This window comes from Crocuta crocuta, unplaced genomic scaffold (assembly GCF_008692635.1).
Source record: "Crocuta crocuta isolate KB4526 unplaced genomic scaffold, BGI_CrCroc_1.0 scaffold73, whole genome shotgun sequence".
NCBI classification, from domain to species: domain Eukaryota; kingdom Metazoa; phylum Chordata; class Mammalia; order Carnivora; family Hyaenidae; genus Crocuta; species Crocuta crocuta.
The window spans coordinates 1126543-1144204 of NW_027529443.1; the positions used below are offsets into that span (position 1 = coordinate 1126543).

The following is a 17662-nucleotide window of genomic DNA, read 5'->3' on the forward strand; positions in this document are numbered from 1 at the left end:
CGAACCCACGTCAGATCCTGGGGACGGGCGAAGGGAGGGGCCGGGATTTATTTGGGGGCGACGTTGGGGGGGGGGTGAGGGAGAAGGAGGAAGTGCAGATGGAGGAAGGAGGGACCACATGAGCCAGACCGTAATCCTCACTCCCGCGGCCCCTAGGGGAGGCAAAGGAAACTCTGGTCCTAGCTGTAATTACAACCTCTTCCCCCAGCCTTTCCAGCACATCTGGAATCTGAATCTCCTCTTCCCAGGGTGCCGAGAGGCGGCACAGCTGGGTTCACGCTTGCTCAGCTCCCCAATATGCCCCCTACCCACATCCAGGACCCCCACCCCCCACAGGATTTCCCTTTTCTCTTTTATAGCTCATGTGAAATGGGCTCCCCTCCTCCAGGAGAATGGCAAGTTCCCATGTTTATGAGAAGTCGAAGGGGCGACAGGCCGGGATCTGGGGAGGGGAAACCCCTTCCCTTACATTCATGACCCCGGCCAGGGCCCAGGCGGCTTCAACTTTGATTTTTTTTTTCTCCTCGTCTCTCTCACAACGCCTCTGGGGCGCCCTTTTCAGCACCACCAGCCTGCGGACAGCTCTTCTCAGCCCAGCCCGAGCGGGCCCGGCCCCCCGCACCGCCCGCGATTGGCTGAAGCCACCCTCACTATCAGGCTCCCGCTGGGGGCTGGCTCTAGTGAAGGAGGAGGGGGAGGGGAGTCACAGGCCGACTGGTCAAGGAATCTGCAGACCTGTGGACCGGCTGCAGCGTCCCAGTCCTCAGTCCGCGAGCGCTGGCCACGTCCATCAGTCCGCGCGCCCGCCCCGCCCCTTGTCTTGCCACGCCCCTCCCTCAGCCCCCGCCCCTTCTTTTCGCATTGCGGGGCGGCTGGAGGTTGGCACAGTGCCCCCTGCGCCCCACGTGGCGCCCCGTCGGGGCGGGGAGGCAAATCCGGNGGGGCGGGGGTAGCTAAGCTGAGAGGACTGTGGGGAGGGGTGACGTCAGGGAGAGAGGGAGCCAAGGAAGGAACGAGTAGGAGAGAGGAAGGGAGGGGGGAGAGAGGGAGAGGGAGAAGGAGAAGGAGAAGGAGAGAGGGAGAGAGGGAGAAAGACCCGCGGGTCGGGTCGAATGAGAAGCGAGGGCAGAAGGGGAGAAGGGGGAGGAAGGAGACAGAGAAGCCGCTGCGGAGGACGACTGGTTGCGGGTTCCCGGGGCTGCGGGTCCAGGTGGGGTAGGAACTGCTGTCTGGGGAAGCTAGAAGGGAGGGAGAGCTACAAGAGGCGCGGGGGGAGGAGAGGGAAGACAGGAGAAAGGAGAGGGGGAGACAGAGAGAGTGGGGAAAGGAGAGGCTGAAGGAGAGAGGAAACTGCCGGAAGGAGAAAGGTGGGGGGGAGAAGAGGACAGAGTTGAAGGAGAAAAAAGAGGTAGAAGAGACAGAAGGGAAGAAAGAGAAAGGAGGGTTGGAGGTATTTGAAGGAGGCGAGAAAGAGGGAGCTAGAAGGCGAAGAGAAGACCTCAGAAGGAGACAGAACCAAGAGTGGGAAATGTGGAGGGGAAACAGCCCAGGGGGTAACCCTGGCGCAGCCACAGAGGGAACCGGTGGAGAACTGGGGGGACAGGGGAACTGGGGTCTAGAAGATGCCCCAGGCCTCCTGGCCAGGGCCTCCCTGCCCATCATGCCTGCATGGCCGTCGCCCCTGGCCTCCTCAGCCCTAACCCTGCTCCTTGGAGCCCTCACTTCCCTTTTCCTCTGGTACTGTTACCGTCTGGGCTCCCAAGACATGCAGGCCCTGGGGGCTGGGAGTCGGCCTGGGGGTGTCAGCGGAGGGCCTAGGGGATGCTCTGTAACTGGCAGGCCAAGCCCAGGGAGCTCTGGGGAGCCTGGGGAAGGACCCAGGACAGAAGGCCTAGTGAGCCGTCGCCTGCGGGCCTATGCCAGGCGCTACTCCTGGGCGGGCATGGGTAGGGTGAGGAGGGCAGCTCAAGGTGGCCCAGGCCCTGGGGGAGGGCCAGGGGTCCTGGGCATTCAGCGCCCAGGCCTGCTTTTCCTGCCAGATCTGCCTTCAGTCCCCTTCGTGCCACGGGATGCCCAGCGGCATGATGTGGAGCTCCTGGAGAGCAGCTTCCCTGCCATTTTGCGGGACTTTGGGGCTGTGAGCTGGGACTTCTCAGGGACAACTCCTCTGCCTCGGGGCTGGTCCCCACCCCTGGCCCCTGGGTGCTACCAGCTCCTGCTGTACCAAGCAGGCCGGTGCCAACCCAGCAACTGCCGCCGGTGCCCGGGGGCCTATCGGGCACTGAGGGGGCTGCGGAGTTTTATGAGTGCCAACACCTTCGGCAATGCTGGCTTTTCTGTCCTCCTGCCTGGGGCCCGGCTTGAGGGTCGCTGTGGGCCCACCAATGCCCGGGTCAGATGCCATCTGGGTAAGTAGATGCTGCCTATAGACAACCTCTTTGCCTCCACAGTTCTTCCTCCAGACTCTTCTCTGCCACTAGAGCTTTCTACATTATGGTTCTGATCATACCTCTCTTCTCAGAAGTCTTCTTTGACTCCCTGTTGCCCACAGCATTTCCTGAGTTTCAGTTACCTGCAACCCATCTTCGTAAGCTTTGCCATGGTCATTTTCCACCTGTACTGTTTTTCTCGATACTGATTCTCCCTACATTTTGCCTCACTTACTTATTTAAAAGGAATCTCTATAGAACAATGATAATCAGTATTGCTTGCTCTAAATAGAAAGGACTCATAAAAACAAATTTTAACTTAAAAAGAGAAGCAACCTTTAAAAATTCTAGCTAAATAGTCTCTCTGAGACTGATGCCTCCACTCTCTTCCTTTAGAAGGGGGCAGTGTTAGTGGGGTGTTAAAGTTATGGTAGCACAAAACTGAGATTCTCTTCTTCATGTTTTAAAGGCTGAAGGAAAACGGAAAAGGAAACATTTTTGTTATTTAATGTAGTGTTACTTAAAACCTTGTTTTGCCTAAGAGCATTTTGTGTGCTACCAGTTTGATGTGCCCTTCTCTTCAAAGCACAAGGATCAAGTCCAGATTCCTTCTCTCCTCATCTCCCACCTGTTTCCTTCTTTCCCTTCCCTCCCACCATGTGTTAAATCATGGGAGCCTTCTGGCTGATCCTGACAGATGCCACGTTCATGCTATCCTCAGCCTAGAATGTCTTTCTCCTTTATCACCTCCTGGAAAAAATCCTACTCAGCCTTCAGGACTCCACTTTCAAGTGCCGCACCGCCTATGGGAGGTCTAACTATTCCCCATCATTTGAGTCGCTGCTCACTTTTCTCACAGCACTCTACTGTGTTGTGGTCCTGGGGCCAAAGTGGATCCATCAGTATTATACGAATGAGGACCTTGCACACATTAAGTAGGTTCTTGAGTTAAACCGGCAGAAGCCCAAGAAAAGATGTCACTTCCTCCAGGGAGCCTTCCCTTTTCTCTGAAACAAATAGATTGTGCTTTGCACTGCCTTTCCTGTATCTCCCAGCACTTCAGTTTATACTATATCGTATTTACATTTGGGTCACCTTCCAGAGAGCAAGGAGGGACACTACATGGGGTGTTTAAGACCTGCAAATCTGCATTTTGACTGAATGGGGTGGGCCCATTTGATGGAAGCAGTGGTGTTGGATGCCCGGGTCTCTTTCCACAGGCCTGAAGATTCCTCCTGGCTGTGAGCTGGTGGTTGGGGGCGAGCCCCAGTGCTGGGCTGAGGGACACTGTCTATTGGTGGACGACTCGTTCCTGCACACAGTGGCTCATAATGGTAATGGGCTCCCGCTCTGCTAGGAGGGATGAGAGACTGAGTGAAAGGAATAAGACTGCGGAATCAAGCCCAACGGGCTTCCTGTCCTAGCACCATCATTTTCCAGCTGCATGCCCTTGAACGAGTCATATAACAACCCCAAACACCTGTGAAATGAGGCAATCACCTTCTTTATCGGGTGACTGCAAGGACTAAGTAAGTTAATGTAGGTGCATAGCAAAGTGGTTAAGAGCACAAGACCCTGGGCCTGGACCACCTGGGTTCCTATCCTACTCCTGGCACTGACTAGCTGTGTGACCTTGGGCAAGTTGTTTAATCTCTTTGTGCTTCAGTTACTTTGTATAAAATGGGAATAATCATGGTACTCTCAGTTTGCTTTGATGATTAAGAGTTAACACATATAAGGGGTTAGAACAGTACCTGGCCTTGTTTATGAAGTGTTTGCTGTTACGAGTTATGTGGCAAGTGCTCTGGCATATGAGTAATTAATGTCAGCCGCTCTCTTGTCTCCATCCCCATGTGCCCTAGGTTCCCCGGAAGATGGGCCTCGAGTGGTCTTCATCGTGGACCTTTGGCACCCCAACGTGGCTGGGGCTGAGCGCCAGGCCCTTGACTTTGTCTTCACACCAGACCCTTGAAGGAACGGGCTCCCTTCAGACATCTGGGCTGGAGAGATGCTACACTCAGGGATGGCTTGAGTGGTAGCCAGGACCTCCTCTCCACTGCGGGGAGGGGGGTGGGGGGTGAGGTTGGGAACGGAGCAGCCAACACTGAAATACAGATTTTAAATCCTCTCCTAACTCCTGACTACCTTTTCCTAGCTACCAGCACAGCTCAAGGCTTTGGGCAGGAGTTCCTGTCCTCTCCCATCCAACTAGCCAAGTACCTCCTTAACACAAGCCATCTCCCCAGTCCTCTCCCCTGGAGCCAGCACCAGACCCTCAACTCAACTTTATTCCAATAATTTAATAGAAAATTAAAATAAATAATATGAAATAGATTGAGAAGATGGCTGAGCTGGTGCAAGCCCAGGCCAGCCTAGTACAAAGTTAAGGAGGAGGGAGGGAAACTACCCTGCACAGCGGTGGGGAGGTGGCTCAGAACACGGTGGATGTCAGTAAGGGCTGGCTTGACACTTTGGCATATACAATGTGCTGAGAGAGAGAGAGAAACGGAGAGAGAGAGGGAGAGAGGGAGTTCTAAATCACTCTAAACCAGCTGGTGAGGGAAGAGCGGGACAAGAATGGGATAAGGGAACAAATGCAGGCCTTCTGAAGGGCTCTGACCTAGGGAGGGGGCTGGAATGTACCGGCTGTTAGCAGTGAGGTGGGAATGGAAAAGGGCCACAGTGAACTGTACCATGCAATGAAGGGACAGGAGGGCCCACGACTTGGCCAGCAAAGCCGGGGCAAAGGTATGGGAAAGGGAGGGAAAGAGAGAGGAACTGGGTTCCAGTGGCAAGAGGAAAACAGGGAGAAAGGTCAAAGGTCAGTCCTTGAAGACAATCTGTTGGCCATGAGGACGCTCGTCGTGGGTGATGTGGCGCCGGACATGGATCCTGCGGACACGGTGCTCTCGGTTCTCCTCATCCTCCCCTCGGCCTGCCCCACCACCTCCAGCTGCACCCCCTGTGGCCTCCAGGAGGGCTGGGTCTGGGCCCCGGGGAGTCTCGTAGATCAGGATGTTCAAGGTCTCCTCAAAGATCCGGGCCTCTGGGAATTCCACCTGCAAAAGGCCAGCAGCCCCCAGCTCCTACCCTCTGATCCAGTTACACAGACGTGCCCCTCCCCCAGCTAGTACTGCACTTACACCCCCCTGAGCCTTTGCAATCTCAGGTTCTTTGGCCTGGACTACTTTCTCTGCAAATTCTTTACTCATTAAAGTCATACTTATCCTTCAAGGTCCAGCTCTGAAGTCAGGCAGAGTTATTTGTTTTCTCTATTTGCTGCCAAGTCTCTTGGTATGTTCTTTCACTTGACAAGTTTTTACTGAGTGATTGCACTGTATGAGGTTGTTCTAGGCACTGAGAAGATAGCAGTGAACTAAATAAAGTTCCTGACTGCAGGGAGTTTACATTCTAGGGGGAGGACCCAAACATACATGTAATAAAAAGGGGTGGGCATGGTTACGGCCAGGAATGTTACAATTTTAGAAAGGGAGTTCAGAGAAGGTCTTGTTGAAAAAGTGACATTCAACCAAGAGTCAAAGGGGAGGGAACAAGCCAGGTGGGACAAGCCGAGAAAGAGCAGTCGGGAACAGGCAACAGCAAGAGCTCTGGGGCACGAGTGCACTTAGTAGAGTGTGTATTTGACTATCGGCAGGAAAGAGGCAGCAGAGAAGAGTAGAAAGGAGTCAAGTGAGGAGGTGACAGAGGGTCTCTGTGTGGCCTGGAGGATATAACTAACTCTTAACAACCTACATTCTCATTACTGGTTTATCTTCTTGTCTCTCCTATTACAGTGGAAACTTCTTGGAAGTTGGGTTGGTCTTTCATCCATCCATCCATCCATCCATCCATCCATCCATCCATCCATCCATGCAATCAGTAAGTGTTTCCTAGCTTTCACTGTGTGGTAAGTGCCTGTCTAGTACTAGAGAGATAGGAAGAAGAGATAGACCCCTACTCTCAAGAAGCTAACCCGTTGCTGCTGATGTAACAACCCCCTACCCTGCCTCTGCCTGATGCTGACTAAGAAGGAATTATGATCAACTTTGGGTTTGAGGGGTTGAAAGTTCATGAGCGAAGGTGTCTGTCCCAAAGAAAGCTGTGCTTGGCTGTGTCTTAAAGATTAAGCACAAGTTCATTAGGCAGATGGGGATGAGGAAATAGTTCAAGAAGAGGAATAGTGTGTGCAAAGGTGGGGAGGTATGAGATAGCACTGGGGGCTCAGAGACTTGTGTATCTGAGGCACTTCCCTCATATCAAGGCCAGAAGGAAGTGGATGACATAAGGGCTGGTACATTACCAGGCATTTCGCTCACCTAGATTTCACGTCTGGTGCAATGCTTAGTGCAGAGTAGGTGCTCAGGAAGTTATCTGCTGATGACTGCCATGTTAATGACTAAGGAATTATAAATGCACTTGTTCTAAGAAACTTGTGTGTTCTAAGGTCCTGAGGTTTTAAGAAACTATTTGGGTCATGGACCCTTCTGAGATTCTTAACAACTATGGTCCTTCTACATGGAAAGACGCATACACACTCCCAAACTTGCAAACCACTTCCAGATGGCCTGGAAACACAAATGGCCTAGGTAAAGAATCCCACTGCAATGCAACGCCCTCATTTTATGGCAGAGAAAGAGAGGCCCACAGAAGTCAGGTGACTTGCCCAAGGTTACAAAAGACTCCGGAGCTTGGAACTACGGCTCCTGGCTCCCAGTAATGGACTTTCCGCTGCCTGGTCTGCTGAGCTGCCTTTGTCCAATCCAGGGTCCTGGTGCTGCCCACCACCACAGCCCTCCCTGATCAGGCTCTGAACCCCTTCTGACCTTGGTCTGCTTCTTTTCCGTGGCATAGACAATGGAGGTGCAGCACACCTCGGCGATTTTGCGGCCCTGGCCGTAGAAGGACCAGCAGCAGATCTCGTCCCCCAGTACATCCTTGAGGAAAAGCAGCCGCCCGTGGAAGCGTAGGGCCAGTTTGTCAAATAGCTCGATGTTCTTAAGCAGGTTGTCATCTGAAGTGCTGAGGACCAGGGGTCAGGAGGCCTCAGTACACTGGCTTCCTGCCCACTGTTTCCCCAACTTACGGACCCCCCTACCCAGCACTCTGGTCATGCCCAGGGGTTTGGTGCCCACCTGGGAGCTTCCTCCACCCCTGGGGCCAGGCTAAGTGTGCCTCAGAGAGGACCAGCATCTGCAGAGCAAATCCCAGCACAGCAGAGTGGCTACCGGTGCATGCCCTGGGGCTGGGCTGCTTCACCTCATGTCTTAGACCAGCCACTTTTTAACTGAGTGACACCAGGAAAGTTACTTCACTTCTTGGTGCCTCAGTTCCCTCATCTGTAAAATGGAGATCGCAACAGTACCACAGTACCGACTTCAAACAACTGTGAGGATGGGAGTTAACATCTGTGAAGCACTGACAGCAATGCCTGCTATGAAAAAACACTTAGTAAACGCAAGCCGTTATCATCTAATCCTCGCCTTTTTACCAGTGATCACACTGAAGCTCAGGAGTGAAAATGACCTGCCCAAAGTCCCCAGTGGGCAGAGCTGGAACCCTCTTCCAGGGTTCCAGGCAGGCATTCTCTTTGTCCCTCTGCCCCTCCCCCGGGCCCAGACCAGGGCTGGACTTGAGTCCAGGACTCCACCCAGTGCACGTCCCGCCCCGTGGTGGTGATCACCTGGTGTAGGAGTACTTGTTGTTACTGCGGTTGTGCAGGAGCTTCACCACGGGCTGTTGGTGGAGAGAGCATGGAGAAGGGTGGGGGTCAGGCTGCAGGGAGAGGCCCCCAGCCTCCACCCTACAGGGCTCAGGGGCCTCACCTTGGAGGTGCTGGCCAGGAGCTGCTGCTCCTCCCGGGGAGATGTCACCGTGGGGATGAGGCACAGCGGGGACAGGTTCTCCCTTTTTTGCTGGAGAAGAAGCGGAAGGTGATTAACAGCACAACCAAGGTCACTCACTTCCCCACTTAAAAGCTCAAAAGCTGCTTGCTGCCATTGGGAAAAAATATTCAGACTCCTTAGTGGTTCACAAAGCTCTGCAGGATCCAACCTCTCTGATCTCCTCTCTACTACTCTTCCCTGCTTGCTGGGCTTCAGCCTCACCCATGGCCTGTTCCTTGTGCCTACCCAGCCCTTTGCTGTTCCCACTGCCTGGAATGGTCTACACTGTTGTGTGCAGGGCTGGCCCCTGCGTACCATTCAGATAACTCAAACAGTACCCCTCAGAGGGTGCTGGTCTATCTCCTGAAGCACCCTGACTAAAGCAGCCTCCTCTACCTCCTTTTCACATTAGCAGCTCATTCCTCGTGGCTCTTAGTTCTTTACATTTTTTCATTTTTGGGTATGTTTGCTTATGATCTGGTCTCTTCTCACCTAGGGAGTCCTAGTACACAGTGGATGCTCAGTGTCTGCTAACTAAATGAACCTGGTTGGGTAGGATGAGGTCTGAGGCAAAACCAGATACATGGGCTTCTTTCCTCTTTTCTAAGAATTCTTATGCCAAAACCCCTTTCACCTCTCTCAACCAGAAGATCTCTTTCTTAACCAGAAACTCCAGAAGATTTTTTTAAAATGGGGCACCTGCGTGGCTCAGTCAGTGAAACGTCTGACTCTTGGTTTCAACTCAGGTCATTGTCTTGCCCAGTTCGCAGGTTTGATCTTTGCATTGGGCCTGCTTGAAATCTCTCTCCCCTCCCTCTCTGCCCCTCCCTGGCTTGTGCTCTCTCTCTCAAAACAAACAAACATTAAAAAAAAAAACAAAAAACTGATACAACTTTTTCTAAAATTATTATGGAAAAATAAAAGCCTATACTTAGGTCAATTTCTAAAAAGAACCAAGAGGAAAAACTGACACTATCACATATTATCCTACAAAGCCATACTGAAGAAAAAAACATGGTTATGGTTTTGGTTTGGGGGAACAAACAAGAAACCAATGGAACACAACAGAGAGTTTGGAAACAGGCTGGTATATATATGAAAACATATTTATAAAGAAGACACCACATATCAGTGGGGGCAAGCATGAAGTATGTATTGGTTATTGCTGTGTAACGAACTATCCCCAAACTTAGGAGCTTAAATCAACAATAAATATTTATTATCTTAGTGTTTGTGGGTCAGGGATTCAGGGGTGGCTTAGCTGGGTCATTTTGGCATAGGGGTTTCTCTTGAGGTTGTAGTCAAGTCACCCAATGAGGCAGGAATCTGAAGGCATGCCTGATTTGGAGGATTTGTGTCTGAGAAAACTTATTCACAGGACTGGCCAGTTCACGCTGGCTGTTGGCAGGAAACATCTCATCCCTGTCATCTGGACCTCTCCATAGGGTTGCTTGCATGTCCTTGCAACATGGCAGCTGGCTTCTCCAGAGCAGATGATCCGAGAGACAAAGGTGACAGGCTCAATGTCTTTCATGACCGAGTTTTGTCAGCTCTGTTCAGCGTGGAAGGAAACTACATAAAAGAATGAATACTAGGGAAGAAGAATCACTGGGGACTGACTTGGGGGCTAACTCTACAGGCCACCTTCTGGCTCCTTTGATTCAAATCCTTCCCATTGAAAAACACACTCCTTCCCTTCCAAGATCCCCCCCACGTCTTACCCCATTACAGCATCACTTGAAGTACAGAATTTTGTTATCTAAGTCAGTGTAGGCTGGGATGAGGCTCCTTAGGTGTAGTGCCTTAACTATGTTCCGTAAGTGCATTTCCACTCGATCTAAAGACCTAGAAACTAAAGAGACCACTGGTCTCTCCCATACACCTACTACGCAGCGGACCGGCATCAGCACAATCACCAGGGCACTCTTGTTCAAAACGTTGGGGAGGAGGGAGGTGGCCCACAGAAGTCACTGTTTCATACCAATTCTGTAATGCAGTTGGGTGAATGTTGGGAGCTCTCTGACGCCTACTCTTGTCCAGAAATGATTCTCTATGGCTCTTGGCTCTGCCCTGAGTCATCCTTCCTCTTCCATGAAAGATAATCCATGGTTGCAGCTCCATGGTTTCCTGCTGGTAGAATTCTGGGGGTCTAAAGATCTTGCACGGTCTGTCACTTTTGGTCCAAGCTGGCAGTGTTTCTGCTAGTATAATTCTCTTAAAAACTTAATGGGTGTCTAGTGAGTCTTGGGGTTCAGTTCATTAGACAAATGCCACATTCACAAATCTTTGTGAGATAAGCTCTTCTGTACTCTGGGCTTGTGCTGAGACTGCAGAGGGGCAACACCCTTAAGCTTCTTAGAAGCACTATTATTTGATTAAAAGGTTCTCTGAGGCATCTTCTTGGATATTTCTGAAGTCTCAACAAAGGATTTACAATCATATCCTCAGTTTCATCTTTAGATCATGTTTTACTGAGAATGCCCTATATTTGATCTTTGCCTGGAAGCCATTTGTTAATTTTAACATCATGCATTACCTGGAAAGGCTGGGGATTTTCAAACCCTGTAATACTTGGCTCCTTTGTCTTCAATTGTTTTTCCTCTTGCTCACTCTCTCCTCTTCTATTTTACTACCAGCAACAATAAACCCGGTGGCACCTTCAACATTCTTTCTGGAAACCTCTTTAGCTACATCATCCAGATCATTAGGTACATTTTCCACTTTCTACATTACTGTATAGGAGACAGTATCGTTAAGCTTCTGCCACTTCATAACAAGGATTCCCTTTACACCAGTTTCTAGTACCATTTTCACCCCACCAGCCTACTCCAAGGTCATCAGATTTCTGTGAACAGACCCTTTAAAGCTCTTTGGGCTTTTATTAATATTCTTCTCAAAGTCATGCCAACTTGTACCCACTTCCCAGTTCTAAAGCCACTCCTACATTTTAGAGTTTTGTTACCACAGAACCCCACTCCAGATACCCAATCTGTCTCTACTGCTGGGTAACAAATTACTATAAATTTAGCAACTTAAAACAATAAACATTTATTATCGCATACAGTTTCTGTGGACTGGGAACTTGAGATCACCTTAGCTGGGTGGTCCTGGCCCAGGAACCACCTCATGAAGTTGGAGTCCAGACGTTGGCCAGGACTGAAGACTTGACTGGGCCTAGAGAATCTGCTTGAGATAGTTCACCCATATGGTTGAGAGTTTGTGCTGGCTATTGTTTGGCAGGGAGCTTTAGTTCCTTACTGGGTAAACTCTCCCTTGTGCTCATGTGGCAGCTGGCTTCCCCCAGACTGAGTGATTCGATACAGGCGGAAATTGCAATGTCTTTTATGACTTAGCTTTAGAAGTCACACACTATCACTTCTGCAATATCCTACTGGTTACATAGGTCAGCCCTATTCAGAGTGCGAGGGGACTAAACAAGAGCCTACATAAGGAGGAAGAATTGCTGGTGGGTATCTTAGACACTGGCTACCACAGAATATTTAGTAGGTGGCATTGGGAAAACTAGCTCACTCTATGGAGGACAAAAAATAGTTAAATCCCTTCATAATTTATATTTATAATAGGGAATTCCATTTAGACCCATATATGAAAGATAAAACTATAAAGCTAATAAAAGATGTAGAATGGAAAAAAAAACAACAAACATTTTTAAGCAAGACCCTAAAAGGATATACCATTAAGGGGGGAAATTAAGGGGGGGGAGGAATTTGACTTTAAAAACAAGATTTCTTGGGGCACCTGGGTAGCTCAGTCGGTTAAGCAGCCGACTTTGGTTCAGGTCATGATCTCATGGTTTGTGAGTTCGAGCCCCACATCAGGCTCTGTGCTGACAGCTCAGAGGCTGCAGCCAGCTTCGGATTCTGTTTCTCCCTCTCTCTCTGTCCCTCCCCCAGTCACACTGTTTCTCTCTCTCTCTAAAAAAAAAACAAAACACGTTAAAAAAAAATCGGGAATTTCTCCAGCTAACAATGGAAACCATGACTTTATGAATAATCCCAAGTAATAATGTTGAAGGAATAATTAGAATTAGAATTATTCTACAACCCTAATGAAATTATTGATTCAGATAAGGATTCTCAACTGGTGTGTGGCTGATAAGAGAACAGCCATTCACAAAGCGCATAAACATTACACAGATTGGTTTATAGTGGCATCAAGGAATTGTAACTATAATGGAGGGATCAAACCATTATCACCTGAATCTAGGGGCCAATTCTAGGCATTACCAATAATGGGTCATAGTTACAATATTATGGATCACTCCATATAACACAGTATGAAATATATAAAACTACCTAAAAGGTATTCTAACCAAAATGTTTAGTATCAAGCCTTTAAATCTACTGTCTAGTTTACAGAAAACTCAGAATAGGGTAGAGTAACAAACCAAATGACACCACAGCTGAACAACCACACAAATGTAGAAAGTGGGTCATTGTGCAGGACAGCTGGTGGTCTCTTTAACAAGTCAGCATGAACAAACTGGGATGGTTTTCAGTTGGAAGAACACTTAAAGAACATAATAATCAGATGTAATGCAAGGATCTAGGCTGGGTCCTGGTTTAGATGAATCAGCTGTAAAAGATGTTTCTGGAACAAATGAGAAATTTGTATATTCCCTGGATGTTAGCTAAGAAAAAATTTTATTGACATGGAAAGATGGCAAATATTACAAACAAACAAAAAAAAACAGATTACAAAACAGTACATACAGCATGACTGTATTTTGGTGCGCGCACATGCACACACACGCGCGCGCGCGCACACACACACACACACACACACGNCACATACAGCATGACTGTATTTTGGTGCGCGCACATGCACACACACACACACACACGAATAGACCTGGAAGGATATTTGGTGCTTTTATTTTTTTGATTATCTGTGTTCTCTAAATTTCTACAATACATATATATATTGCTTTAAAAATAACAAATGGTTACTTATAATAAAAAAAAACCAAGGATTTCTGTTCAACAACAGATGCCACAGACAGATGACATTTCAAGAGAAAACATTGGCCACAATTAAAACTGACTAGAAATTATCTGAAAGACAACTAGGACTCCTCACCCAAATCACAAAACCCAGCAAATAAATAATTTGAGTAACTATTTTCTCAATTCTTCCAAGGATGATAGGCAAACAGTACCATTCTAGATGCACAGAAGGAGAATAAATTTATTACGTACAATACATGCCTTAGGGCTTAATTTTCACTAGGAACTAAACTAAAATATGCAAGGATCTTCTGCAAAGCAACAAGAAAAAAGATAGGAAACTCAGTAGAAAATTTGGTAAAGAATATGAATAGGCAATTCACAGAAGGGGAAACCAAAAAAGTGAGTAAGCATATGAAAAGATGTTCAATCTCATTAGTAATCAGAGGCATGCAAATTAAAATGAGATCACTCCATACCAATCAGATTTACAAAATTAGAACACTAGATGATGCCACGTGTTGTTGAAAATATGCAGAAACGAGATCCCTTATGCCCTGCTGACCAAAAGTATAAAGTGGGAGAGATTAATCTGATGATACTTGCTGAAATTCATTTGTATGTGTTCTGTGACTCCCAAAAACAAGAAACCCTGGCCCGGGACCCACAAGGGCACATGTATAAGGATGCTCACAGTGGCAGGTGGCACTATTTGTAGGGGAAGGAAGTAGGAGGCAATCTAGGTCTCCAACCTCAGGGGAATGTATAAATAAAATATGGTGAATACACACCATAGATTCTTGTGCAGCAGTCAGAAGTAAAGAACTAAATGTACATATAGCAACATGAATAGATCTTGAAAAAAGTGTTGAATTAAGAAACAGAAAACACAATCCATAGCTCAATGCCATTTATGGAATTTAAAACGCGTACATACATAAAACAATGCTTTTAGCTTTTCAGGGGTACAAGCATAATCCAAGTATATGTATCAAAACATTGGAATTGGAGGGGTATCTATGGGTCACAGGGAAATGGGCAAGGGACTGGGAATGATGGGGGAAAAAATAAAAAGGGAAAAGATTTGTATACACCAATGATTAAGTACCACACACTGAGGAGTATGATGACCTCAATCCTCTATCCTCAAATCTTAACAACAAAAACAAATCCAAACAAGAAAACTCTGAGTGGGGTGAGGATGGGAATGGTGTCAAGGAAATCTGGAAAGGAGGCAGCTGGAGCACAGAGGGAAAAGCACTGCACCTGGGAATCGGAACTCTGCAGCTTACTGGCTCTTTCACCTCAGATGCATCCCCCACTTCTCTCCTTTATGTCGAACAGGGGTACAAGATGTACGCACAAATAGAGAGCAGAATTGCTCCTGACACACAGTGGGTGTGAGGTGACACTGGAGAAATGTAGAACTACAGAGCAGGGACCCACTTTCAAGATCATCTAATGTAATGTTTTTCAAACTGCCAGTGGTTACTCATTAATAGGTCATGAACTAAGTTTAATGGGTCCCAAAGAGCATTAAAAAGAGAACAGAATATATCAGTGTGTATTTCACTAAATATCATTTTATAAAACTCTTATTTAAGTTATATATATATATATGTGAGTATAAAATGCATTTTTCTTCTATGGGATGCAGTTTGAAAAACATGGATATTGCCCAAAGGAACTCTATTATTTTTGGATTTCGAGAAGTATTCACCAAGACAACAGAAAGTTGTTCATAGATGCCACTTTTTAATACATACAGGGCATAAAAAAAGCCTCAAAAAAAAAAAAGCCTCATAATCTCCTATTAATATTGTATCATAAAAGAAAGGACATTTTTAACATTGTAAAAGTAAAACAGAAAAAAAGGCTTATGTAAAACTTACTACACTGTACATATTTTTCTTGTTTCCCTATCTTTTGGAACATGAGGACAGAATGCCAGAGGTAGAAACTGACTCAATCAAGGTCACTCGGTGAGCGGTAGAAGAGGTGACACTTAACCCACAGGTCCTGGCTATGCTTTCTAAGCTCTTCTCCTCAGAATCCTAAGAGATCCAGAGAAGAGAAGCCCAGCAGCTGGGGGCTCTGGAACCCCCAACCTGTTGTGTTGGAAGCAGTTCTGCTTCTAGGATTTCATTAAAAAAAGAAAAGAAAAAAAAAAACCCAAACCTGGCTGGAGGTGGAATGCTGTCTCCCAAGACAGAACCAAATCACACAGGTCATTACATTCTAGTTTAAATTTAGAATTTTCTTTTTCCTAGTGGCCCATGGAGTTACTTAAGATTTCTGAGCAAGGAGGAGAATAGACTGGGATTGTGTTTAAGGATCATCACTCAGGTGGTAGCGTGAGAGTTCAATTAGCCAGGTGGGAACAGCAAGGAGACAGCAGTCATTTAACAACTGCAGTAGTCCTGGCACAAGGTGGCGAAGGAGGTCCTTCTTGAGGCAGCAGGGATATAGTGGAAAGCACCCCCAAATTTTCTGCAGTCATGGCTAGTTACAGCCAGGCCACAGGCAGCGTCTCTGGACGGTACCCCATATGCCTCTTCCCTCTCTCTTTTTTAATGTCCTAGTATCTAACTGCTTGGACAGCTCTCCTGGGGACATGGGCATAGGGTGGGACCCAGGGACCCTCACCTGCAGTGCTAGCTGGCAGTCCTCAATCAGGCCCTGTACCAGGTAGTAGCGCGCTTCTCCTAGCAGCTCCCCCAGCTCTCTGGTACTCTCGGGCAGTGGCACGGACCCATCCCGCAGGTAGTTGAGGATTGTACCAAAGTGGCGGCCGCTCCGGTCAATGAGCACCCAACCTGGTGGGGTGGAGAGAGGCAGGAGGAAGGCTGGCTTTGCAGGTGACTCCGGAGCTACTAAAATTCTATGAAAAACAGATTTTTCCACTTCAAGTCTGAATACTGATCTGTCTTCAACCTCTGCCATCCCCCAAAAAAATCCCTTTAAAAAAAATCTCCAGTGAGTTCTCCCATAGGTCCCTTTTTAACATATGTAGACACAGAGAATTAACTGCCTTCCAAGTCTGTCCCCCGTTGAAAAAGTTCTCACCATGAGGAAGTTATTACAGATTACCATATCCACAAACTCTAACCTGTGGTGTTAATTCTGACCACCTTATTGAATTAAAATGTCTAACCCATCCTCTAGTTCACTACCATTTTAAACTTTATATTATTCATTGAACATATTACTATCTACAAGTACATGTATTTTTTCGCATGCGTACTTGCTTATTATTTTTCCTCCTGCCCCCACAAGAAAGTAAAGTCCCCAAGACTAATCTTGTTTGATTCATTTACCAAAGTATCTCGGGCACTTTACAGATACTTGCTGAATAAATACATTCTTCAACTTCAGATATTTGAAGACTGAACTACACCTCTCAAATTTTAATTTCCCTGCTCTTACAATCCTTGTTATATCCCTCTAAACCACACCCCTCCCCCCCCAAAATTTTAAGGTTCCACCTGGGCATGTGCCATCCAACCCTGAAGTCAAGGTAAGAAGGTAAGGTTCACCTGCCAAACAGAACTGTCCACCCTCCATTCTGGTGTCCCTGGCAAACCCAAAGCGGCCTTTTTCTACAATCTGCATTTACAGATGAATCCCCAGAGTGTACAGGGACCTGTGTTAGGGGAACACACAAAGAGACACCTCCTCCCGGCGGGTTGTTAGCAGTGCTGAGGTAGAGAGGCAAACGTAAGGCTGGGCAGTTGGGAGGAACAGGAAGCTGCCTGGAAGGGCGCTGCTGGCAGCAGGGCTGGTTCCCAAGTCGTCTGAGCTGAGGAGTAAAGGGTGGGAGAACTGGAGGGGAGGGAGAATAAAAATTCTGAAGCGACACGTTGAATCACTTAACCAAAGCACCTGTTGCGGGGGGCGGTGATGTTCCAGAAATGTTGGTTACTGCTGTGGGTGAAGGACCGAGGGAGGAGGGGTATTATGAATGAGAAAGGGGAGAGAAGACGGGATGTGGGGCTGGAGAGAGGTGAAAAGAGTTGACTCGACGACAGAGACGAGAAAGGGGGTAGAGGCCGGGCGAAGAAAGGCAGGACCGGGATCTGGAGGATGGAGGACCACACAGGCAACGGCGGCGCGGCGTACCTCCCGCATCGGTGAGCACCTCTGCGCGGCCGCTGAACATGGCCTTGAGCATGGTGTCCTGTCCGGTGAGGGTGCGCAGCGTGGTGTAGTGCAGAGAGCCGCCCACGTTCAGCTTCACATACTTGCCGTTCGGGGTCAGCGGCTTCAGACCGTAGGCGGCGGAGCCAGGCTCGAGACCCGAGGGCTTAGGCGCTTCCAGGGACGGGGCCTCGGCCGCCTCCGGGCCCGAGGCCTCGGCCGACATGCCGGGGGGTGGGTGGCGGCG

At 48.2% G+C, this 17662-nt stretch overlaps 2 protein-coding genes across 3 annotated transcripts; one reads left to right on the forward strand and one right to left on the reverse strand.

Moving 5' to 3' along the window:
* Positions 1-1356: 1356 nt before the first annotated feature.
* Positions 1357-4710, forward strand: ASPHD1 (aspartate beta-hydroxylase domain containing 1). Its single transcript, XM_077760391.1, has 3 exons — positions 1357-2408; positions 3650-3763; positions 4292-4710. Exons 1-3 carry the CDS (start codon positions 1529-1531, stop codon positions 4399-4401), a joined length of 1104 nt encoding a protein of 367 aa, XP_077616517.1. The 5' UTR covers positions 1357-1528; the 3' UTR covers positions 4402-4710.
* KCTD13 (potassium channel tetramerization domain containing 13) lies at positions 4710-17656 on the reverse strand. 2 transcript variants are annotated; one of them, XM_077760392.1, is made up of 6 exons: positions 17398-17656; positions 15925-16094; positions 8252-8341; positions 8110-8162; positions 7253-7448; positions 4710-5488 (listed from the first exon to the last, which is right to left on the reverse strand). In XM_077760392.1, the coding sequence occupies exons 1-6, from the start codon at positions 17639-17641 to the stop codon at positions 5252-5254; spliced, it is 990 nt and encodes a 329-aa protein (XP_077616518.1). In that variant the 5' UTR covers positions 17642-17656; the 3' UTR covers positions 4710-5251. The 2 variants fall into 2 exon arrangements, with proteins under 2 accessions (XP_077616518.1, XP_077616519.1); XM_077760393.1 differs by lacking the exon at positions 17398-17656 and adding an exon at positions 16815-17387.
* Positions 17657-17662: the final 6 nt, after the last annotated feature.